Source organism: Natrix helvetica (assembly GCF_964273705.1).
Source record: "Natrix helvetica genome assembly, chromosome: Z".
Classification (NCBI taxonomy): Eukaryota; Metazoa; Chordata; class Lepidosauria; order Squamata; family Natricidae; genus Natrix; species Natrix helvetica.
The window spans coordinates 65317702-65338909 of record NC_138554.1 but is presented as its reverse complement, the minus strand read 5'-3'; the positions used below and the strand labels follow the sequence as shown (position 1 = coordinate 65338909).

At 40.2% G+C, this 21208-nt stretch overlaps 1 protein-coding gene across 1 annotated transcript in view; it reads left to right on the top strand.

Annotated features, from left to right (window-relative positions):
* The window catches only part of ADCY1 (adenylate cyclase 1), a 216805-nt gene extending 196385 nt beyond the window's left edge, over nucleotides 1–20420 (top strand). The window contains exons 13-20 of the mRNA XM_081932154.1: nucleotides 149–405; nucleotides 1077–1203; nucleotides 11208–11324; nucleotides 12446–12592; nucleotides 14187–14285; nucleotides 16328–16442; nucleotides 17387–17511; nucleotides 18395–20420. Of these exons, the coding sequence (XP_081788280.1) occupies nucleotides 149–405; nucleotides 1077–1203; nucleotides 11208–11324; nucleotides 12446–12592; nucleotides 14187–14285; nucleotides 16328–16442; nucleotides 17387–17511; nucleotides 18395–18733 (1326 nt within the window). The 3' untranslated portion in view covers nucleotides 18734–20420. The remainder of the gene's footprint in view (nucleotides 1–148; nucleotides 406–1076; nucleotides 1204–11207; nucleotides 11325–12445; nucleotides 12593–14186; nucleotides 14286–16327; nucleotides 16443–17386; nucleotides 17512–18394) is intronic.
* Nucleotides 20421–21208: the final 788 nt, after the last annotated feature.

Genomic DNA, 21208 nt, shown 5'->3' with positions numbered 1-21208 from the left:
ATTTAAAATAAGCAATTGCAAATCATACATTTAACTTCACAGTTTGCTCCTAGCACTAAAGCTATCACATACACTATATCCAAATTCAACTTTATGAAATTATTTTACAGTGAACTTGATTTAATATATATTACCTTTTTTCTTGCAGGTTGGTTGTATGCCTTGGATCTGGAGCACTAATTCCAGCAGCTCTATAGTTATAATTTCTTCCAGTGGGATAAATAAGACAATGATTGAACTTCCATGCGACACAGCTCATTATTCATTTCTCTCCTGTGTTGTGGGGACTTTGACCCTGGCAATATTTTTACGCATATCTTCTTTGCCAAAATTGATCCTCCTACTTTTTGTTATGATTCTGTATATAGTTATTTTGGAGCTCAGTGGATACCGAAAGGCAGTAGGGTAAGTTTTGGCATAGTTACAAATGGGCATGACTGCTGCTTCCATAGTTTATCTTCACACTTGTAATGCAATGCTCTTTTATAGGAGGAAAGGAATTTTAATATTTGTCTGAGATTTTGAAGATAGTTTTTAAATATTTATGCCTTCCATAGAACAAAGCCACGTATAGAGTTTATTCATATTTACTCCCATTTTTCTTTTGCACTTTTCCTCCATTTCCTATTTTTGTAATCCACCATTAGATGATTAAAGCCCTTAATATAGGAAATGATTGGGTTTATATGTCCATCATTATATTGCATGTCTTGTTTCTCCAGCCGAGTCAGAAACTAGGGTCGTGATAGAGTTCAATATACTTCAGTCTATCTCTCAACTGAGAGATGAAGAGTACAGTGGAAGCATAGGAGGAAACCAAGACACTTACTAAAAAATTGGGGAAACTCCTGCTCTGCTCCACAAATTAAGAAGCACTATCCATAGCCTTTCTTTTTACTGCTGCTTCTATTGTTCTTTTTATATTCTGTTATGCCATAAAGTTTCCCATAGTAAGTAGTAACATTACAACTTTTACATTCCAACAGTTTGCCATTAGATGTGAAATCATCAGTCATATTATTTTCACCTTGTGAGAATAGCAAAGAATAAAAGTTTGTTTCCTTTTTTCCCCAAAGGGATGGCTCCTTTTATATACGTGGCTATGAACCAATATTAGCCATCTTGCTGTTTTCCTGTGTTTTGGCACTTCATTCAAGGCAGGTGGATTTGAAGTTACGCTTGGACTACCTCTGGGCTGTGCAGGTAAGAAATACATTGTCTTAAATATTGTGTTAAATTCCCAGTTTCTATAACTTCTTACTATTTATAAATAATTGTAATTAGCAAATTACCCATCAAATGATGTGGAAATACAACCATAAATATGATGAACTGTCTAAATTTAGCAGTGGGCAATTCCAGCACCTCTTTCTGGTAGATTTCCCTTGCCTTTGCATCTTCTTTTATGAACCTTAGTTTTGTTAGCTGCTTTATATTTGTCCTTGTCTCAGGCTAATGACTCCTCCTTCTCTAGTGCCTTGGGAAAGCTTAGACCATTATTTTGGCGGTGAATGCAGTAACTGCCTTAGATGAGAATCATGGCTAGCCCTTATTTATTGCAAGATAAGGAGGAGGCAAAGTCTCCTCTCTCTCCTCTCTCAGGTCATAGTAAAAAGACATCAAGGAGAGATAGGGCAATTTGGAGTTTGGAGAGGAGGGAAAAGTTGAGACAGGATTATATGAATAGATAGAAGTGGTTTAGTGTGGACCATTCCAAAGCAAGAAAGTCTTCCAATTTCTTTACAATATTTACTTCTAACATAATCTCAACTTGATGGCTGAATTGCCCAGTTTCCTGGCCTTGGGGTGTTGTTGGCAAATACCAGATCTGTAATAAAAACTCATTCATTCATAATTTGGTGGTGAATTAGACAGATCTGGTGTATATTGCAAAATCATGAGGGTGGGAATGTTGCTCTTTCAGAGGATACAATATTCTTTGCTACTCAGCAGTATTTTTCCTTGAACTATTTGATTTGGGGAAAGCTGCATTGTTTGTTGTCACATGGCTGTGGTCAATTGCCAAGCTTCATAAAGTAAGGGGTGTTGCTTGTTATATTGAAAGAGATTTGGTATGCTCTCTCATAAAATAGATTATCTAGATCCAGTGGTTTTACATAGTCACTATCCAGTCCTCAATCCTATCTTTCTAATTAAAGTTCTTGATACATTGCTGGCAGATCAATTACAGAGCACTCTAGAAGAAGTAGGTGTGGAATAGAAACAGTATTGTTTATTCAAACAGATAAACTTTTTGTTCTCTTAGTCTTCTTGGCAGTCTTTGATTTCATTGATGATGGTATTCTTGTGGACCTTCATTAAACCACAAGTATCAGAATACCTGTTGTAACAGAGTTCCTGCTCTTACACCAACCATATCCATAACCAGACAGTCCTAGTAGCTTGTAGCAGAGGGGGAGATATTGAGTCAGTTGCATTTTTTGTGGGGTGCCATAGAAGTCAGTTCTGTATCCCCAATTTTTTACAACGCATGATGTCACTAGGAAAAATCATCCAACACTTTGAGATACAGTGTTATCAATATATTGATTATATCCAGTGGTAATTGGAGGATAATATCTTAGCTTAGTATTTTGAGACCATCAAGAATTAGCATAAAATGGCTGAAATTAAATTCAGACAAGATGGAGCTACTGTTGTCTAGTAAGATCCTTATCCTGTACTGTCTCTTGATGGCAAAGTAGTATCATTTAAAGAGTGGATCCATGATTTTGTGTACTCATAGTTCCTCAAACAGCAATGGGTGAAGCTGTAGCCAGGGGAAACCACTGCAGCTTTGTGTCCATTGTAGCATCAGTATCTGGTATAGGAACAGTACTAATGTGGACCTAAGAATAGTCACATTTAATTAACACTCAGTCTGTTTTACATTATATTATAGATAAATTCACCTCCATGGACTTTGAAAAAAAATTCTAAAACTTCTGTAATTTAACTTTGTATGGTAAAATCATTTTCTTTCTGTTGGTCTTGAATAGTTCTGCATTTGTTTTCAATGAATTATCTGTCACAATCATCAGTTTTATAATAAAGGCTCATCATGCTAGAAACATACTAGTGCTACATGAGCAAATCTGTTTAGCCTTCAAGAATGTAGTCTTTTCTAAGAGAATCTCCTCTCTTTCTAGGACTCAGATCAACTTTATTTTTATGGCTTGATATCAGTATCTGATCCTGAAGATCTCTCTTGCCAGCTATCTCTCCCATCTTCTCCAGTTTAGCTACTTTAGCCTTAAAAAAATGAACTTTCCTCAGAAAATCTAGGAGTTTGTTGAACCAATTGCTCACAAACTTTCTTGTAGCAGTTTATTAGCTGCTCTTTGTGTGGATTCTGTTTATAGCTTTTCCTATAGATAAGTAATTAGGAGATATGTTTAATTATATGTTGATAGTATACCTGGCTCCCCGCCATACATCAACGGCCCTGCCCGAGCTCCTCGAGCGGATCGCGGAGATGGCGGTTGAGACCCCCAAACTACTAGTGATGGGGGATTTCAACCTGCCGTCAACGGGAAAGGCATCCGAGGTAGCCCGGGAATTCATGGCTTCCATGACAGCCATGGGTCTGACTCAAGTAATTCAGGACCCCACTCACGAGCGAGGCCACATTCTGGATCTTGTGTTTGTCTCCGACCAGTGGACGAGTGATCTGGGAAGAGGGCATTTAGTCATCACGCCCCTGTCATGGTCAGATCACTCACTTCTCCAGCTTGACTTCCCTGGCGCTACTCCCCACCGCGGGGAGGCGGAACCAGATTATCCCAGATGGTTCCGCCCCAAGCGCCTGATGGAACCGGATAGGTTCCAGGCTGAGCTTGGGCCATTTCCTGCTGACCTGTCCCGCTCCCGGGCTGAGGACCTGGTAGCCGCATGGAATAGTGCGGCTGCCGGTGCCTTGGACCGGGTGGCGCCTTTGCGGCCTCTCCGACGGCCACGATCGACCCGGGCCCCCTGGTTTAACGGGGAGCTAAGGGCGATGAAACGCCTTAGGAGACGCCTGGAGAGTAAGTGGAGATCCTCCCGCTCCGAAGCTGACCGAACACAGGTAAGAGCCTACATAAGGACCTACCTTGTGGCAATAAGAGTGACCAAACGTCAGTATTGTGCCACTCTTATAGCGTCCGCAGAGAACCGCCCTGCTGCCCTGTTTCGGGTGACCCGCTCCCTTCTGTCACAGGAGCAGCGGGACCCCCCATTGCAGGGCAGGGCAGAGGAATTTGGAGAGTTCCTGCAGGATAAAATCGATCATATCCGGAGAGGTTGGACCCACTCCAGTGCTCCAGTGGGGACGTCCGAGACTAGTCTTGAGAGACCATGCTGGGAGGAGTTTGACCCTGTTGTCATCAAAGATTTGGACAGGTTACGCGGGCGACTGCGGGCCACCACATGTTTACTGGACCCGTGTCCCTCCTGGTTGGTGCTGGCCTCCTGGGAGGGCTCACGAGGCTGGCTACTGGGGCTGGTGAACGCTTCGTTGGGGGAGGGCCGGATGCCGGCCGCCCTGAAAGAGGCGGTGGTCAGGCCCCTGCTCAAGAAGCCTTCTCTGGACCCAAAGGAACTAGCAAATTATCGTCCTGTCTCCAACCTTCCTTTTTTAGCAAAGGTTGTTGAGAGTGTGGTGGCTCAGCAGTTTCCGCGTCACCTGGAGGAAGATGATTATCTAGACCCGCGCCAGTCCGGCTTCCGACTCGGTCACAGCACGGAGACGGCCTTGGTCGCGTTGGTGGATGATCTCTGGAGGGCAAAGGATGAGGGTTGTTCCTCCATCCTTGTTCTATTAGATCTCTCGGCGGCCTTCGATACCATCGACCATGGTATCCTATTGCGCCGGCTGGAGGGGTTGGGGATTGGAGGCACCGTGCTACGGTGGTTCCACTCCTACCTCTCTGGCCGGACGCAATGTGTGTTGACGGGGGAGCAGAGGTCGACCGCAAGGCCCCTCATTTGTGGGGTTCCACAGGGGTCGATTCTCTCGCCTCTCTTGTTCAACATATATATGAAGCCGCTGGGCGAGATCATCCGTGGTTTTGGGGTGAGTTACCATCTGTACGCTGATGATACTCAGTTGTACATTTCCACCCCAAACCACCCCGACGAGGCTGTCGAAGTGATGACCCGATGTCTGGAAGCCGTACGGGTCTGGATGGATGACAGCAGGCTCAGGCTCAACCCCTCCAAGACAGAGTGGCTGTGGTTCCCGGCTTCCCGATTCAATCAGCATATTCCATCGCTGACCATCGGGGATGAGCAATTAGCCCCGGTGGAAGGGGCGCGCAACTTGGGCGTCCTCCTTGACGATCGGCTGACCTTAGAAGATCACGTGGCGACCGTGGCAAGGGGGGCGTTCCTCCAGGTTCGCCTCGTGCGCCAGTTGCGGCCCCTTTTGGACCGGGAGGCCTTGCGCACAGTCACTCACGCGCTGGTGACGTCCCGCCTGGACTACTGTAACGCTCTCTACATGGGGCTCCCCTTGAGGTGCGCCCGGAGACTGCAGTTGGTCCAGAATGCAGCCGCGCGGGTTATTATGGGGAGATCGAGATTCTCCCATATAACACCTATCCTGCGCGAGCTGCACTGGCTTCCTGTGGCCTACCGGGTGCGCTTCAAGGTACTGGTTACCATCTTCAAAGCGCTCCATGGCACAGGGCCTAGTTACCTGCGGGATCGCGTCCTGCCCCATACATCCCTGCGACCCACTCGCTCACACAGGGAGGGGCTACTCCGGGTGCCGTCCTCTAGAGAGTGCCTGGGGACGGTGCCCAGGAGTAGGGCCTTCTCTGTGGTGGGCCCTACCCTTTGGAATGACCTCCCCCCAGACATCCGGACAACAACCGATCTTCGCTCCTTCCGTATGAAGCTGAAGACCTACCTGTTTTGTCAAGCCGGCCTGGCATAACGTTACTATCTTGCCACCCCAGGTCATTTTACAATGGGAAATTTTGTTTTTAATACTTTTGGGGTTTTAAACTTTGTAAGTATGCTTATTTATGGACTTATTTTTACCTCCTCTGCACGATTTTATGGTGCTATCTTGATTATTGCTCTGTACGTCGCCCCGAGTCCCTGTGAGGAGAGGGGGCGACTAATAAGTTCAATAAAATAAATAAATAAATAAATAAATTTCCAACTTTCATATTAATCAGAATATAAATTATTGGAATTGGAATGGAAAGAAGATTGTAACTAGTAGAACTGACCTTGCAAACCTGAAAGATCATGGTAATGGCCTTGGTGCTTGTGAGGAATAGAGACGGCTAGAGAGCCTCAGGGTCACTGCAAATCAGCAGAGTTTTAACTTATCCCAAAACATTAGAAGTGTGGTTGACCTGGACTTCCTGGATATTATTGTGTGTGGTTAAGGTCCTTGGTTACTAAGCCTACTCTTAATTGAGGAAAGGTGATTTGCCCCACTAAGGGGTAGGAAAGTTAAGTGTTTTCTTTTTGTATTTGTATTTACTAGTTTGTCAAACATGTACAAGATAGCAGGTATAAATATAAACATGGATATGAATAAAGAAAAGAATACAAATAAAAGGGAACAGTAGGACAGGGACTGTAAGCACACTGGTGCACTTATGCACGCTCTCTTTATGAATCTCTTAGGTATGGGGTGAGATCCACAGTAGACAGTTTAATGTTGCTGTGAGGGCTAGAGGATGTAAAGATGGAGTTGGGTAGAGCATTCCAGGCATTGACCACTCTGTTGCTGACGTTGTATTTTCTGAAATCAAGTTTGGAGTGATTTACCTTGAGTTTGTATAGATTGTTTGCCCATGTATTATTGAAGTTGAAGCTGAAGAAGTTGTTGACAGATAAGACATTGTAGGAGACAATTTTGTGTGTACTGTGCTTAGATCATACCGTAGGCAGCACAGTTCCCAATTGTCCAAGCCCAAAATTTCAAGGCTGATGTCATAGAGAATTCTATTGTGAGTAGAAGAATAGAGTACTCTTCTCATGAAGTACCTTTGGACCCGCTCAATCATATTAATGTCCAATAAACAGTGTGGATTCAAGGCAGATGAGCTGTATTTGCGAATTGGTCTGGCAAAGGTTTCATATGCCCTAGTTAGCAATACAATGTTATCAGAGAAGATGCTTCACAAAATTAGGTTAATAACTCTTAATGCCTTTTTGGCAATGCTCTTACAGTGGGCTCTCGTGCTTAGATCATTTGAGATGAGTACTTCTTGACAGAGTGGAGTCATCTATGAGGTCGTTTCTGTCCAACCTGTATGTGGTATTCTGATTTTTATTGCCAATGTGTAGGACAGAACATTCAGACACATGGTCAAGGTTGCTTTGTAGGATAATGGCATTGTCAGTGGTGTTGAATAATTTTACGTCATCAGTGAAGGGGATGCAGATGCTTTTAATATTTTTCCCCCTCTCCCACAGGGATTTGTTTCCTCCTGATACTGCCAAGTGAATGGGCAGGTACAGCCAGGGAAGTTCCCCGTGGGCTGTAGGAAGTTCCCTGTAGGAGTAGGCTACCAGGGCTTTGGGTTTGATGATAGGGCAGCATTGATTATGTATGTTTTGACCTAGGGCCAGATGTGCGAGTAGACTAGGGGGTGCTGAGGGGCAGGTCAGACCACTAGGACAGTGATGGAGAGAGATATATATAGTTGGTTGAAAACAATTCTCTTGCCCTTTCTACCTTCTGGGTCAGGCAACAGGTTCCTTGGTAGCCTTGGGCTTCAGCTCTTGCTTTTGAATATCAAGTTGGAATGTGGCAAGATCTTATCTTGTGCTAATGTGGCAAGTCTTATTAAGACTTGGATTGAGGGAGAAGTTCCCCTCTCATAAAAGTGCCCCACAGGTTTTGTGTTTTGCACAAGCCAAGATTCCAAGCGAGGAGAGGGAAAGCGTGGTTGATGTATTCTGGAAATCATTACAGCTGTCAGCGGCTTTGCAGATAACCAGTTAGGAGGTCATTTGGGCTCAAGGGAACAGGTGGAGCTGCTGCCCAGGAGCTTCCCTGCTTGAACTGCTAACTTTCATGGGTCAGTTGCAATAGAATCCCCAAAGTTTCTCATTCTAGAGATTTCAGTTTGTTGAGTTCAGGGCAGCTCAAGAACTCATAACTTTCCTGGCAAACAACAATCTGTCCCAAGTCATTTATGGTCAAATACCTATGTAGGACACATATTCTATCTGATTCTTACAGGCCAGTTGACATATGATCTGGCAGTGAAGGATATTGACATCAGTCCATTTCAGTGGACAGAGAATTGGCTTCAGATCACTGGTATTTCCTACAGGGAGGGACAAGGCCCATTCAATTGTTCAATTGATGAACTCATTGGAATTCTAAAGAGAACTGGGGATTTTCTTATGGAATCTGGTGGACAGTTCAGTTATGGATGTAGTTACTGGCTGTAATGGGTAGGTGGCTGCATCTTTGGATCATATTGCTTCTATATGGCCTCTCACTGTGTAATAATCACAAGATACATCTCAGTTTATTGAGCAGTTTATTGGAAAGGAAGCATCAACAGAGACACCTTGAATAACAGTAGAAGACTCAAAGTGATTGAATATGGGCAGCAGCCCCATATTAAGGAGTATCTCGTGATAAGGGCAATGAAATATCAGTAGGTGTGGCTTGTTTTGTGGGAGTGTCTTGGTGGTCATGTGACCAGATGGGAGTGGCTTACCAGCCATGTGACTGGGTGGGTGTGGCCAACTTGTAAAATGTGGTGAAACTCACTTAACAATGCTCTTGATTAGCAACCAAAATGTTGGCTCAGAAACTCTGGCATTTGAAGCACGGAAATCTTAAAGCTGTCAATTTACAAGACCCTTGCACCCCTAACCATTTAGAAAAATACCCCAGGAGTGTTCAAACTTGACAGCTTTAAGACTTGTGGACTTCAATTCCCAGAATTCCTCCTCCAGTCATATTGGCTCAGGAACTCTGGCATTAAAGTGTGCAAGTCTTAAAGCTGTCACGTTACAAGACCCTTGCACCCCTAACCCTTTAGGAAAAAGACCCCAGGGGTGTTCAAACCTGACAGTTTTAAGACTTGTGGACTTCAACTCCAAGAATTCCTCCTTCCCTCGCTTGGCTGCTATTGCCGGGGTGCCACCAGAACAAGCGAGGTTTTGGGAGGGACATTCCCTCCCCCTCCAGAGAGCCCATGCTGGGAGAGAGGAAGCGGGCTGGTTTGAAAGATGGTTAACCGGTGGCTTAGTGGCCAGTGAGTGCCACCTTCAAATGTTCGGGCAGGCGGAGAACGAAAAGAGGTCATGTAGCCAAGAGCAAAGGAGCTTGCCGTTTGCTTCCTTCACACATTCAGGCAGTGGGGCTGCTTTTTCACACGCCTTTGGAGGAAAAAAGAATGGGTGCAAGAAAGCAGCCCCACTGTCCGAACCTGTGAAGGAAGCAAGCAGCAAACATCTTTGCCCTGGGCTACACACACTTCCTTTCGTTCTCTGCCTGCCCGAACATTTGAAGGAGGCAGGCGGAGAACGAAAGGAGGTCACATAGCCAAGGGCAAAGGAGCTTGCCACTTCCTTCCTTCACACATTCGGGCAGTGGGGCTGCTTTCTCGCACACCTTCGGAGAAAGAAAGAATGGGTGCGAGAAAGCAGCCCCACTGCCAAAACGTGTGAAGGAAGGAAGCAGCAAGCTCCTTTACCCTTGGCTATGCGCACCTCCTTTCGTTCTCCGCCTGCCCGAATGTTTGAAGGAGGCAGGCAGAGAACAAAAGGAGGTTATGTAGCTGAGGGCAAAGAAGCCGGCAGCTTGCCTCCTTCACACATTTGGGCAATGGAGGTGCTTTCTCGCTTGCCTCCTTCACTGCCTCCCACCTGCATTCAAACCAGGCTGCCTCCTATCTTCCAACACGGGCATTCTGAAGGGGGAGGGAAGGTCTCTCCCAAGACCTGCTTCCCTTACCTCGTGGCACAGTTCCAGAACGGCGGGAATGGGATATTCTTTTTTTTTCACTGGTACGGGGTCTCAACCCCTGCCTTCCTGCTGCCTTCACTCCAGACCCACACAATTTCTTCACCAACCCACTGACCTCGGAACACTCTGCTGGACGGCCTCTCCTTTGCGTCCTGTTGCCCCGTCCAAGCAGGTGCTGAGCCCTCAGAGCAGTCACATGGCAGTGGTGTGTGGGCTGCTGACCATCCTAGGGCCCCCTGGATTTCTTCTGTAGGGAGCAGGCAGATGGGCAGCATTCCCCCCTCAACTCCCCGGACGCCTGCAGCCTCGGAGCCTCAGCTGTGTGGGCAAAGGAAGTGGGTGGGCAGGACAAGCATGGTGTGTATGGGCGGGGAAAGTGAGCAAGCAAGCAGCGACCAGGAGGGCGGGGGAACAAGCAGGGATGGGCAGGCTAGGGGAGGGAGTGTTCTGGTATGGAAGAAGGGGTATGGGAAGGCACGCTAAATTTCACCAACTGGTACACCCGTACCAGTGCATGCCTACTGAAACCCACCCCTGCTGAGGATAATTCTGGAGGCAATAGTTTATCTAAAACTCTTTTAAACAGGTTTCAGGCCAGTTTTTAATATTGAGATAATTTTGGTTGTCTATGACCTATGGTGGATCCTAGATGGTGATGGTGCATCCATTCTTGTACACCTTGATCTCTCAATCTTACAACCATCTGCTATGCTATCCTTCTGAGCTTGTATACCATCCTTGGAGAGGAAGTGTAATTCCATCCAAGGTCAAATTTAGAATATCTGCAGATCTGACCAGTGGATCTTGGGCTATCTAGATCTGTGGATATTCCAATTTTGATCTTAAATGATGGTGCACAATTTGGGGGTCTTCACTGATTCACAAATTCTGCTCAATGAGCAAATGACAGCTGTGGCCAAGAAGGTCTTGCCCAGCTTCATCTGATATGTCAGTTCTGAATTTTCCTAGATTGGCAGATTCTTAATCACTCTTGCTCTGGTCACCTCACTACTTGACTATTGCAGTGTGCTCTATATGCAGCTGCTATGGCAAACCATCTGGAAGATTTAGCTGGACTAGAATGCAGTAGTGCGGGCCCTGATGGGCATGCCTCGGTATGGTTATTTGAACCTTTGCTTCACAAGTTACAGTTTGCTTTCAGATGTGATTCAAATTGCTGGTGCTATCTAAAAAGGCCTACATCCTTAACAGGTCTGTTCATGTTTGCAGCCTTCATTGTTTAGAACTTTTCCCCCCCTCCTCTTGTTAGGCAGAAGAGGAGAGAGATGATATGGAGAGAGTGAAACTAGATAACAAAAGAATACTTTTCAATCTATTGCCAGCACATGTTGCTCAGCATTTTCTGATGTCTAATCCAAGAAACATGGTAAGGAAGTTAATTATTTGTTTTTAAAGTCTTGTATTAAACTTTTTCATTTCTTTGGGGCTTTAATTATAATGATATAATAATAATTACAATCATGTGGTAATGTGGTAGAATAAAATTAATATTAAAATAGAAGACAAAGAAGTGGAGAAGTTTACAAAGTATTCAATCTGAAAATCAAAGTTAAGATTAGATAAGAAAGATTTAAGAAAGTTGAAAGATTATGGCATAAATCAAAGGCTTTGATGGCACTTAGAAAATCTGCACATTGACAAAAATTCCATCTGTCAATTACAAAAGGCTACACACTGCTGGGATTTGCATATATACTATGCTCAAATGCCAACATGCAGTGATTACAAATTGTTGTATATGTAATAAATATAATAAAGGATGAAATTAAAGGTTGGCAAAACCTTTATCTAATAATGGTAAAACATATCTAATAATTAAAGATCCAACAAAAGGAGCATAACCAGGCAACTACAGTCCAATTATCTGCTTACAAGCAATGTTCAAATTGAGAATTGGATGTACTCTTAACAGCATTTAGGTGAATGCTTCTTTCCATGTGATCAGAAAGGAAACTTCCCAAACAGCAGATGAACAAGATCCATTCCTAACTGACAAGATGATTTTGGATAACTATAGAAGAAGGAAGACTAACTTGAATGTAGGTTGGACTGATTACAAGAAGTCATTTGATTCCTTGACAAAATGCAGTTTTCCATTATGAGATGAGTTAGCTATACTGTGCTTTTCTCAAGAAATTAATGTCCTGTGTTATTTGCATGACTGAAAAGGTCAAGCAAGAATTCCAAACATTTGAAAATATTGAGAAGTATTAATTCTCTCCACCATTCTGGGTAACAGTATGAAATAGTTAATACGCAAGGCTTCTAAAATAGAAGAAACCTTTCATTAAAATGAAGATACTGACAATGTTAGAAGGAATATGCGTTCTTGTAATTAATCCAACCTACATTCAAGTTAGTCTTCTTTCTTTTATTAGCATTTTTTCTAGCAGAGATAATTATAATAATTTAATATTGCAATTATTACACAGATATAATATTCCTTGAATATTCTTTACCTAATAAGAATTTAATCATTTATTATAGGACTTATATTACCAGTCATATTCACAAGTAGGAGTGATGTTTGCATCCATACCAAATTTCAATGATTTTTACATTGAACTGGATGGTAATAATATGGGAGTAGAATGTTTACGCCTGTTAAATGAAATTATAGCTGATTTTGATGAGGTAAGAGCTAATCTGTCTTTTCTATTGCCATTGGGTCTATGGTCTTTCTCTCTTTTTGGCCAAATCTTCCTCACAGGGCTGTTGTGGAGAAATAAAGCTACCGAATAAATTTGGAAAGTGACATTATAATAATATAATAATTTTTAAAGCAGAATTAATGTTAATATTAATTTCTGATAAAAGGAACATTTTAATTTCTGATAAATTTCTGATAATTTCTGATAAAAGGAACATTTTACTTTCTGATAAAAGGAACTCTTTAACAGGAGAATATTCTTCATGTTGTTCCATAAGACGGGGACTGCTATGCAAAAGGCATGCTTCCTAGCTCCCATTAGAGGAACAGGAATATGTACATCCATTGTCACCTGGTAGGACAAGTAGATGTCCTTAAGGGAAAGGTGGTCCTGCAGATAGCCTGGCCATGTGCCAAAAATATCTCTAAAAAATTGAAAGGAATTATGTTATATAATGGTACAGTGCCCCACCATTTAAACTGAAGTATATCTTGAAGTTTTTTTCCCCATTTACTTGCTGTTACACTAGATTTTCCTTTCTCATCCAATATCTTCCCATGTGTAGAATTGATTCATGGAATAATAAAACTTAAAGGCTCTGTGCCATTTGTGATAATAATTAATTGATAGTTTTAGAACATACAGAACCAGCTATGCTTCATTGCAACTGCTGTGTTCTTTCCATATATACTGTATGCCACCCCATTAAGGTGAAACAGATCAGGAAACAAACAACACAAAAATTATTAGGAATATATTGATAAAGACAATAGTAATAAAACCCTGAAATCCTTACATAATTTCTCTTTTCCTCCCTCTTATACCAAGAAAAATCAAAGTAAAACATTTTTTAGTTTCTGCCTCACATTTTTCTGTTTTCCTTGCTAAATTCATATTTTACTAATGGTTGCTACCCATTTTCTTCATAGCCACCTCTAAAATCTTCAATTCCAACCTTTTGATTTTTTTCAAACCAGGTGCAATGTTTGAAAGAAATTGTGTAAAAAGCTTTGGGATTCTTTCTGTCTGCCTGTAATCCTTTTGAAAATTGAACAAAATTAGACCAATTTGGGAGGGGGGACTAGCAAAAGTAGATCAAAGTTAAAAGTTATCTAGATGAAATAGGAGTCATTCTGCCCACTCCCACATCCCCCCCCCCCAATTTCTAGTATATCACTCCATGGCATCTCCACAGCAGAAGACATTTGACAATGGCTTGAATTGTTCCCAACATTGTAAGCTCTTCTCCAATGGAGCTGCATATCTCAGAATGAAATTATTATTAAGAGGTTGGGGGGGGGGGAATTCAAAAACTCTGTATACCTTCTCATTATTATTGTATTAAACAAATTAAGCAAAGATAAATAGGTTTTGCTTAATATGCTGAATTAATATGCTGCTGAAATTATAACAGAGTGATCTATAATCATTTTTCATGGCCACTGAAGTCTTTAGATGACATTTGCTATAGGTATGAGACAGTAAAAAGGATAAATGCTAAAACAAAGGATACACACATTGTTCTTTGTTATCTGAAATATTATGCAATATTTAATACTTTTGTGTTTTAAACAAAGCTTTTGGACAAAGAATATTACAAAGACATTGAAAAAATCAAGACAATTGGAAGCACATATATGGCAGCAGTGGGTCTTGTGCCAACTACAGATAGCAAGGTAAATTATCTTTCTGTGGGATGTTTTATTTAAGAAATAGCACATCTGAAGTTAAGAGTTTGCTCTGAATATGTGAGTGGACTGAATAAAACTATATATGTTTAACTCATGAAATTTACAACTCAGACATGGCAATATCCAAAGCAAAATATTTGTGAGAACCTGGAAACAAACTAGTAGCCTGCATGGATTTGTTAAAAACAAATCATGCCACACATGAATTGCCTTTTTTGATAACCTAACTAAATTAGTATACCAGAGAAATGTTGTGGACATAATATACTTAGACCAGCATGGCATTTGACAAAGTAGACCACAACCTACTTCTTGGCTAAGATAGAACAATTTGTAATTGACTGACCAACCACACTCAACAGGTAGTCCTCAAAGGAACTACACTTATATGGATGAAAGCATGCAGTGGGGTACCCCAAGGTACTGTCTTATGTGTAATACTCTTCAACATCTTCATACATAAGCTAGATAAAAAGATAAAAGAGGAACTCATCAAATTTGCAGGGAACAAAAATACTTTAGAGGTTAGGCTCAAGATCCAGAAGGATCTTGATGGATTTGAGCATTAGGCCTTTTCCAACAAGCTGCAGTTTAGTTGCAAGAAAAGTAAGATCCTACACTTAGGTAGGAAAAATAAAATGCATGAGTATAGAATAAGTGATATCTGGTTCAACAATAGTGACTGAGAGTGACCATAACTTAAGTATGAGCCAGGAGTTTGCTGCTGCTGCTAAAAAAGCCAATGCATCAACGGGGGAGTAGAATCAAGGCAACAAGAAGTGACGGTACCAATTTATATCATGCTAGTGAGACAATACTTGGAATACTGCATACAGTTCTGATCACCGTGACACAAAAACAGTATTGAGACCCTAGAAAGTGTGCAGAGAAGAGCAGCGAAGTTGATGGGGGGTCTGGAGGCTAAATTGTACATCAAATTGTTGTGGGACCTAGATATTTCTAGTCTATGGAACGGACTGATCCAGAGATGGGGACATGATAATTGTCTTCCAATATTTTGAATGGTTCTCATGAAGAAGAGGAATTAGCTTATTATCTAGAGCCAAAAGAAGAAATAGTGTGTGAAAGCTTGTCAGATACAACGTAAAATTAACAAGAAATTTTCTGATAGTAAGAGCAATTTATCAATAGAACAGCTTGTCTCCTTGGGGTGTCCCCTCACTGGAGATTTTCAAAAAATAGACCGTACAACCATTTGATGGGGAGCTATAAAACTCATGTTTTGAGCAAGGTGTTGGACTAGAAGACTTCATTGGTCCCTTCCAGCTGTATAACTAAGTTTCTTCAAAAAATCCTGGAAATTTGTAAAATCTATGAGCATATCTATGTTTCAAAAGACAAATTGGGCAGCAATAGTAGAGAGAACTACTTGTGTTTCCTAAATGTAAAATAGGGTGCTAATCTGAACCCCCCAGATACATGCACGTGCACGCACGAACGCACGCATAACACATAAAAGGTATAACAAATATAAATATATGATAAATATAAAGAGCACACACACACACACACACACACGTTAACATTTCAACAAGCATTAATCAGGTCAGAGGTGATAAACTGCACTAAACCTAAAGTCATCTAAACCAGTAATCTGTTTTCTGTCTGTTTTCTGCAGTGGCTAAACAGATACCTATAAGAAACCCAGGTACAGACATGAAATCAATAATTATCAAGTACTGAACCCCCTCACGGATAATTTAATCTCACTAACATGACTAATAATTAACTGCTTTTGATATAATAACTGTTTGTAAATTTTTATAATCATCTGAATTTTGTAATCCTAGGGTCCTCACTCTTCTCTACAACAGCTCTATTCTTGTGAAATTAATTCCTCCCCAAAATGAGTATTTAACACTTCTAACCTGTTAAATATATGTCACCTTTATATTCATTTATATTTTTAAAGAGATTCTTCATCTGTCTTAAAAACTTGTTAAAACTGTGCTAAATTAATCGATACAACATTATAAATGACATAAAAATTCTTTTTTAAAATATAGGCAAAGAAATCAATTTATTTCCATCTCAGTACACTGGCTGACTTTGCAATGGAAATGTTTGATGTACTTGATGAAATCAACTATCAGTCCTACAATGATTTTGTTCTTCGGGTTGGTGAGTTACATTTTCAAGAATGAATTCTATACTGTTACTGTTCCTGTCAGCATTCATAGTAAAGATTTTACAAACAAAATAAATACTATGTTGTGACAGTATATAGCAGTTAATATTATATCTAATAGCTGCATAAATAATGTTTTTCTATCTAACTTGACAGTCTTGTAGAAATTGGATTTCCTTCATTCCTCATTCCTCCATAGGGAAAAGTTTCCAGAGAGATTACAAAAATCTTTAAGAAACTATATTTTAATCTTCATAGAGATTTTAAAAAATCATAAGCAGCAAAAAGGCATTTCCAGATACAATATGTCTGCAGTGGGAAAGCCAAATATTCTGTCATTGTTCTACATCAGTTTATGCCAACATCTCCTCTTCCTAATCATTTTCAAACTATTTGCAAGAAGAACAGAAAAATCATCTTGCACCACTCCAAGCAATTAGGTATTGGAAATGTCAAGGTATTAAACATTCATTTCCATACCACCATCTCCCCAGAGATTGTCCCAAAGCGGAATTCCTCCTGAAGAAAAGCTTGAGCTTATCAAATATGTTGGTAGCTATAATTTGCTAGCTATTCAGGATTAATTGAAGAACTGCTATAGGCCTTTTTTTCACACACCAGTGAGTTTTTGTTAATCATTTATTAGCAGAATTTGGGGAAGATATCTGTTAACTGTTTCTGTTTTGTCACCTGGAAGCCTGTAGGAGAAGAAAGTCAGCATTCTTCCCCATTTCTGTTTACAACTGAGTGCAACTTGGGAATGTTCTATAGAGTGAATATTATTTCTCCATTTCAGCTTCTTAGTATCAAAAAGCAATTTTAGTAGAATGGTAATATATCCTTAAAAATGGATGGGTAGGGGACATAGATACTTCCTTGCCAAGCCCGATGACCACTAGATTTCTTTTTTTTTTTAAGTATTTGGCTTCTTTTTCAGGTATTAATGTAGGCCCTGTAGTGGCAGGTGTTATTGGTGCCAGAAGACCTCAATATGATATCTGGGGTAATACTGTAAATGTTGCTAGCAGGATGGATAGTACTGGAGTGCAAGGTAAAATTCAAGTGAGTATTTTCAGAGTTCTCTTATAAATTACATCAATCTTAATAAAAAAAAACCAAAGCAATGGGCTACTTCTCAAAATATAGTGAAGCTCCACATATGGAAAAAATATTTATTTTATTTACTAATCCAACCTATACATCACCCATCTCATTGTCTAAGTGACTTTGAATGGTTTACAAATAAAAAACCCATAACACCCCTAAAAAAGTAACAAAGTTAAAAAGATGGGGAGAACACCCTCAAGCCACCAACTACAGCAAATTCCTCTGCAACCCTGAAGGTAAATCTCTGGCATCCCGTTACCCAAGAGGACCAGATAACCAGGTAATAGAGAAGTGGCACTCTGCAGATGCAGTAAGAGGAGAGATAGATTTCTTTGCTGCTCTTACCTCTTGAGATTATTATTATTAAATTTACTTGCCATTAACTTGTCATGGAATTATCCTAGGAGGCTTACAACGATAAAAAAAGCAATTGAAAAAGGAGGTTTAAACAAAGTGAAAGTAAAATCATAGAACAATTAAAATAAAGATAAAGAAAACAAAATACATCAATATGACTAGTAAAAAAAGGTGAGCAGCTCTAATTCTTATTCAATAAGAATGTTGAACAATTACCCTGTGATATTAAAAGTTGCAAGAAAAAAAGATGAAAAAAATCCAAAGCCCTACAATGATAATGGATTGAGACAAATTATGTTTAGTGCTTAAAAGATAACTATGGAAACAGAATGAGATTTCCCTTAGAATGGAATTTGAAACAGCCATAACAAATGCTCTTTTCTCTTAAAAACTAAAAAAAAATGAAGTTTAGGGAACTGGCTATTGAAGAAAGATCTGTTATCTAATAATCACTAGTGACTGAGGTTTGTTTAATTTACAGGTTACGGAAGAAGTACAACGTATATTGAAGAGGTGCAATTATGAGTGTGTTTGTCGGGGGAAAGTCAGTGTGAAAGGCAAAGGTGAAATGCTGACTTATTTTCTAGAAGGAAAGACCGATGGAAATAATTCACAAACACGATCTTTAAACTTAGAAAGGAAAATTTATTCCTTTGGGAGAGCAAACATTCAGACCAAATTGGGCACAAGTTGTCCATCTGTGTGCTTATCCCCCAGCCTTTCAACAAACACTGGGTCTGCAACACTTCAACCACCAATAGCACATACTAATCAGACACTCCATTATCTTCCTTCCGTGCCAGCTATAAAAGAGGCATGAAAGCAGTGAAAATCTTTGTCCTGTCATTTGAGATGAACATGTACAGCAGAGGTCATCAGGAAGGTTAAGGCTGCAAAATTTGATAGTAACCAAGAAGTCTAACAACCCAACCAAAGAAAACTTGGGAACCACTAATAAGAACTTATGGGAAGGATCAAATAAGGGCTAGCAATTCTGTTTGAGAAGTCTAATGTTAATTCTCTGAAACTATGGAATATTTTATCAGTAATTTTAATAGATAAATAAGATAACAGAGAAGACATACCAATAAGACTGGATATTTGCATAAACAACATAACACATATTAATTTGTGTGAGAGAGATTGGGATTGTTCCATTCCCTACTGTTTTTCCTGCTGTAAGCTGTCACAGAGAAATGTTTGCAATATCATACAGCAGAGAGAACAATTACCGTATATGATTATATCCAGGGTGCTTGATCTATCATTTATAGCTGCTGTTTAAGCAAAGGATGACGATAAATTTGATTTATATGAAGATGTAAGAAAGCACTGTGGAATATTTTAACATAGTATTTCTAGGAAAACTAAAAAAATTTCAGCACTTGCTGTAATGTTGAAAGTAGTAACTCTTAAAGAAAACAAATGCAGCTTTTAAATTTCACTATGTTTTATATTTTTGAGTGTTTCCTAACTGCGTAGTGATGAATCAGAGATCAGGCTATAAGTAGATTTATTGGAGATATTGGGTTCTCATTGAATTTATGACAATTACGAATGATTTCCTATTCACACAAACATTTGGATGCAGCACAATTTATCTCATATTGTTACACAGTCACCTAGAAACAGCAGCTAACATATTGGAGAAGATAGGAGATAAGAATAGAACTCGGTTAACTATTCCAGGACAGAGTGCTACTAAAGTGGCAGCTGTATGCATGCCAAAAGAATATTAAACTGTAGAAAATTATGCCTTTTCAGTTGGCCAAATGGCTAATTTAAGACATTTATTAAAAGCAATTAAATTATAGTATATTTAGTCACTAGACACATATACAGTTCTGTTCCCTGAAAAGTTCATAGATTTATGAACATTTCAGATCCATATTATTTGATGCAAATCCTTTACAGATGACTTCTGTTTTAGGTTTGTTCTTGTCTCTTTCATATGAAGATTCTCATTAAGAAATACGTGTTGATTTTTTAAATACAAAGTTTAAACTTCTTATTTTGATAGAATCAATTAATGTATTTACATAGTGATGGTTTTAGCATTTCAAATGAAAATACCTTTAATACTAACATTATAACAGTTTTGGAAATGTCAGGCAGCCAAAAAAATTGTTGTATAAGATTTTCTTCCATTTCCTGGCTTTTGAATTCTATTTCAATGCCTCGAGGGCAGCTTCCAAGAAAGGTCTCCATTGCAAGTTCTGTTTATAAACAGGAATTACTACAAAGCACAAACCTTCTTTGGAGCTCACACAAAGTTCAATTTACTTCCTATAAAATATTCAAAGTGCTTGTCTTCTTTGTTACTTTTGCTTGAAATTGATGTAGTAAATAGCAGAAGAAGACATTGTTCTCATCTGCAAAATGGTTGATGAGGGATTTATAGAAGAAAAACTGAAAAGGGAAATTTCTTGCAGATTCCAGGTTTACTTTGTACTAGAAAAAATGAGACCACCAAGTATATACTTTATCATCATTTTAGCAAAGTTAACTTCAAATGTAAATACCCTTTATAGGCACTCAGGTCTCTTTGATCATAACACATAAAGAATATCCAGATGTTTATTTGTGATATTATTGCTAATTTTTATATTCATTTTAATTCTTCTCAATTTTATTCATATAAGTATTTCCAAAATTTTAGTAAATATGTTTTCCTTGTTCCCAGTGAAGAAATATTTACTTTTAAAGTATGGTATATCTCAAGAACAGAATATATAAAATGTAGAAATCAGTGACGTGCGGTGAGGTTTATGACTGGTGAGGCACTGACACAGTGCTGGGTTTCAAATATTTTTAGACTTGTGGACTTCAACTCCCAGAATTCCACAGCCAGGCATGCTCAGTTCCAATTTAAAGCGACAGCATTTGTTTTTCTCCTTTGCTCCTTCTTTCTTTTTCTTTTTCTTCTCCTTCCCCTCCTTTCTCCCTCTCTCCCTTCCTCCCCCTCTCTTAAACACACACATGCACACACACACACACACACACACACACACAGAAGTTGGATTGGACTATCTCTCCTACCCCTTCCCTCTCTCACTCACTCTCAAACAAACCCCCACACACACAAAAGTTGGATTGGATATCTTTTCCAGTGGCTTGAAAGCAGCTCCTCTGCCATTCCTCCCCCCCCATTCCCCTGCTGCCTTTCCCAAACACCTCCACCATTGCAAATGCAGCCTGCTGTCTGGGTGGGAAATGCCTGGAACAAAGTCCACCCACCACCTCCTGCTGGCAGGCTGGGGTGAGAGGAGAGGCAGAGAAGCCGGAGGGGAGCCGA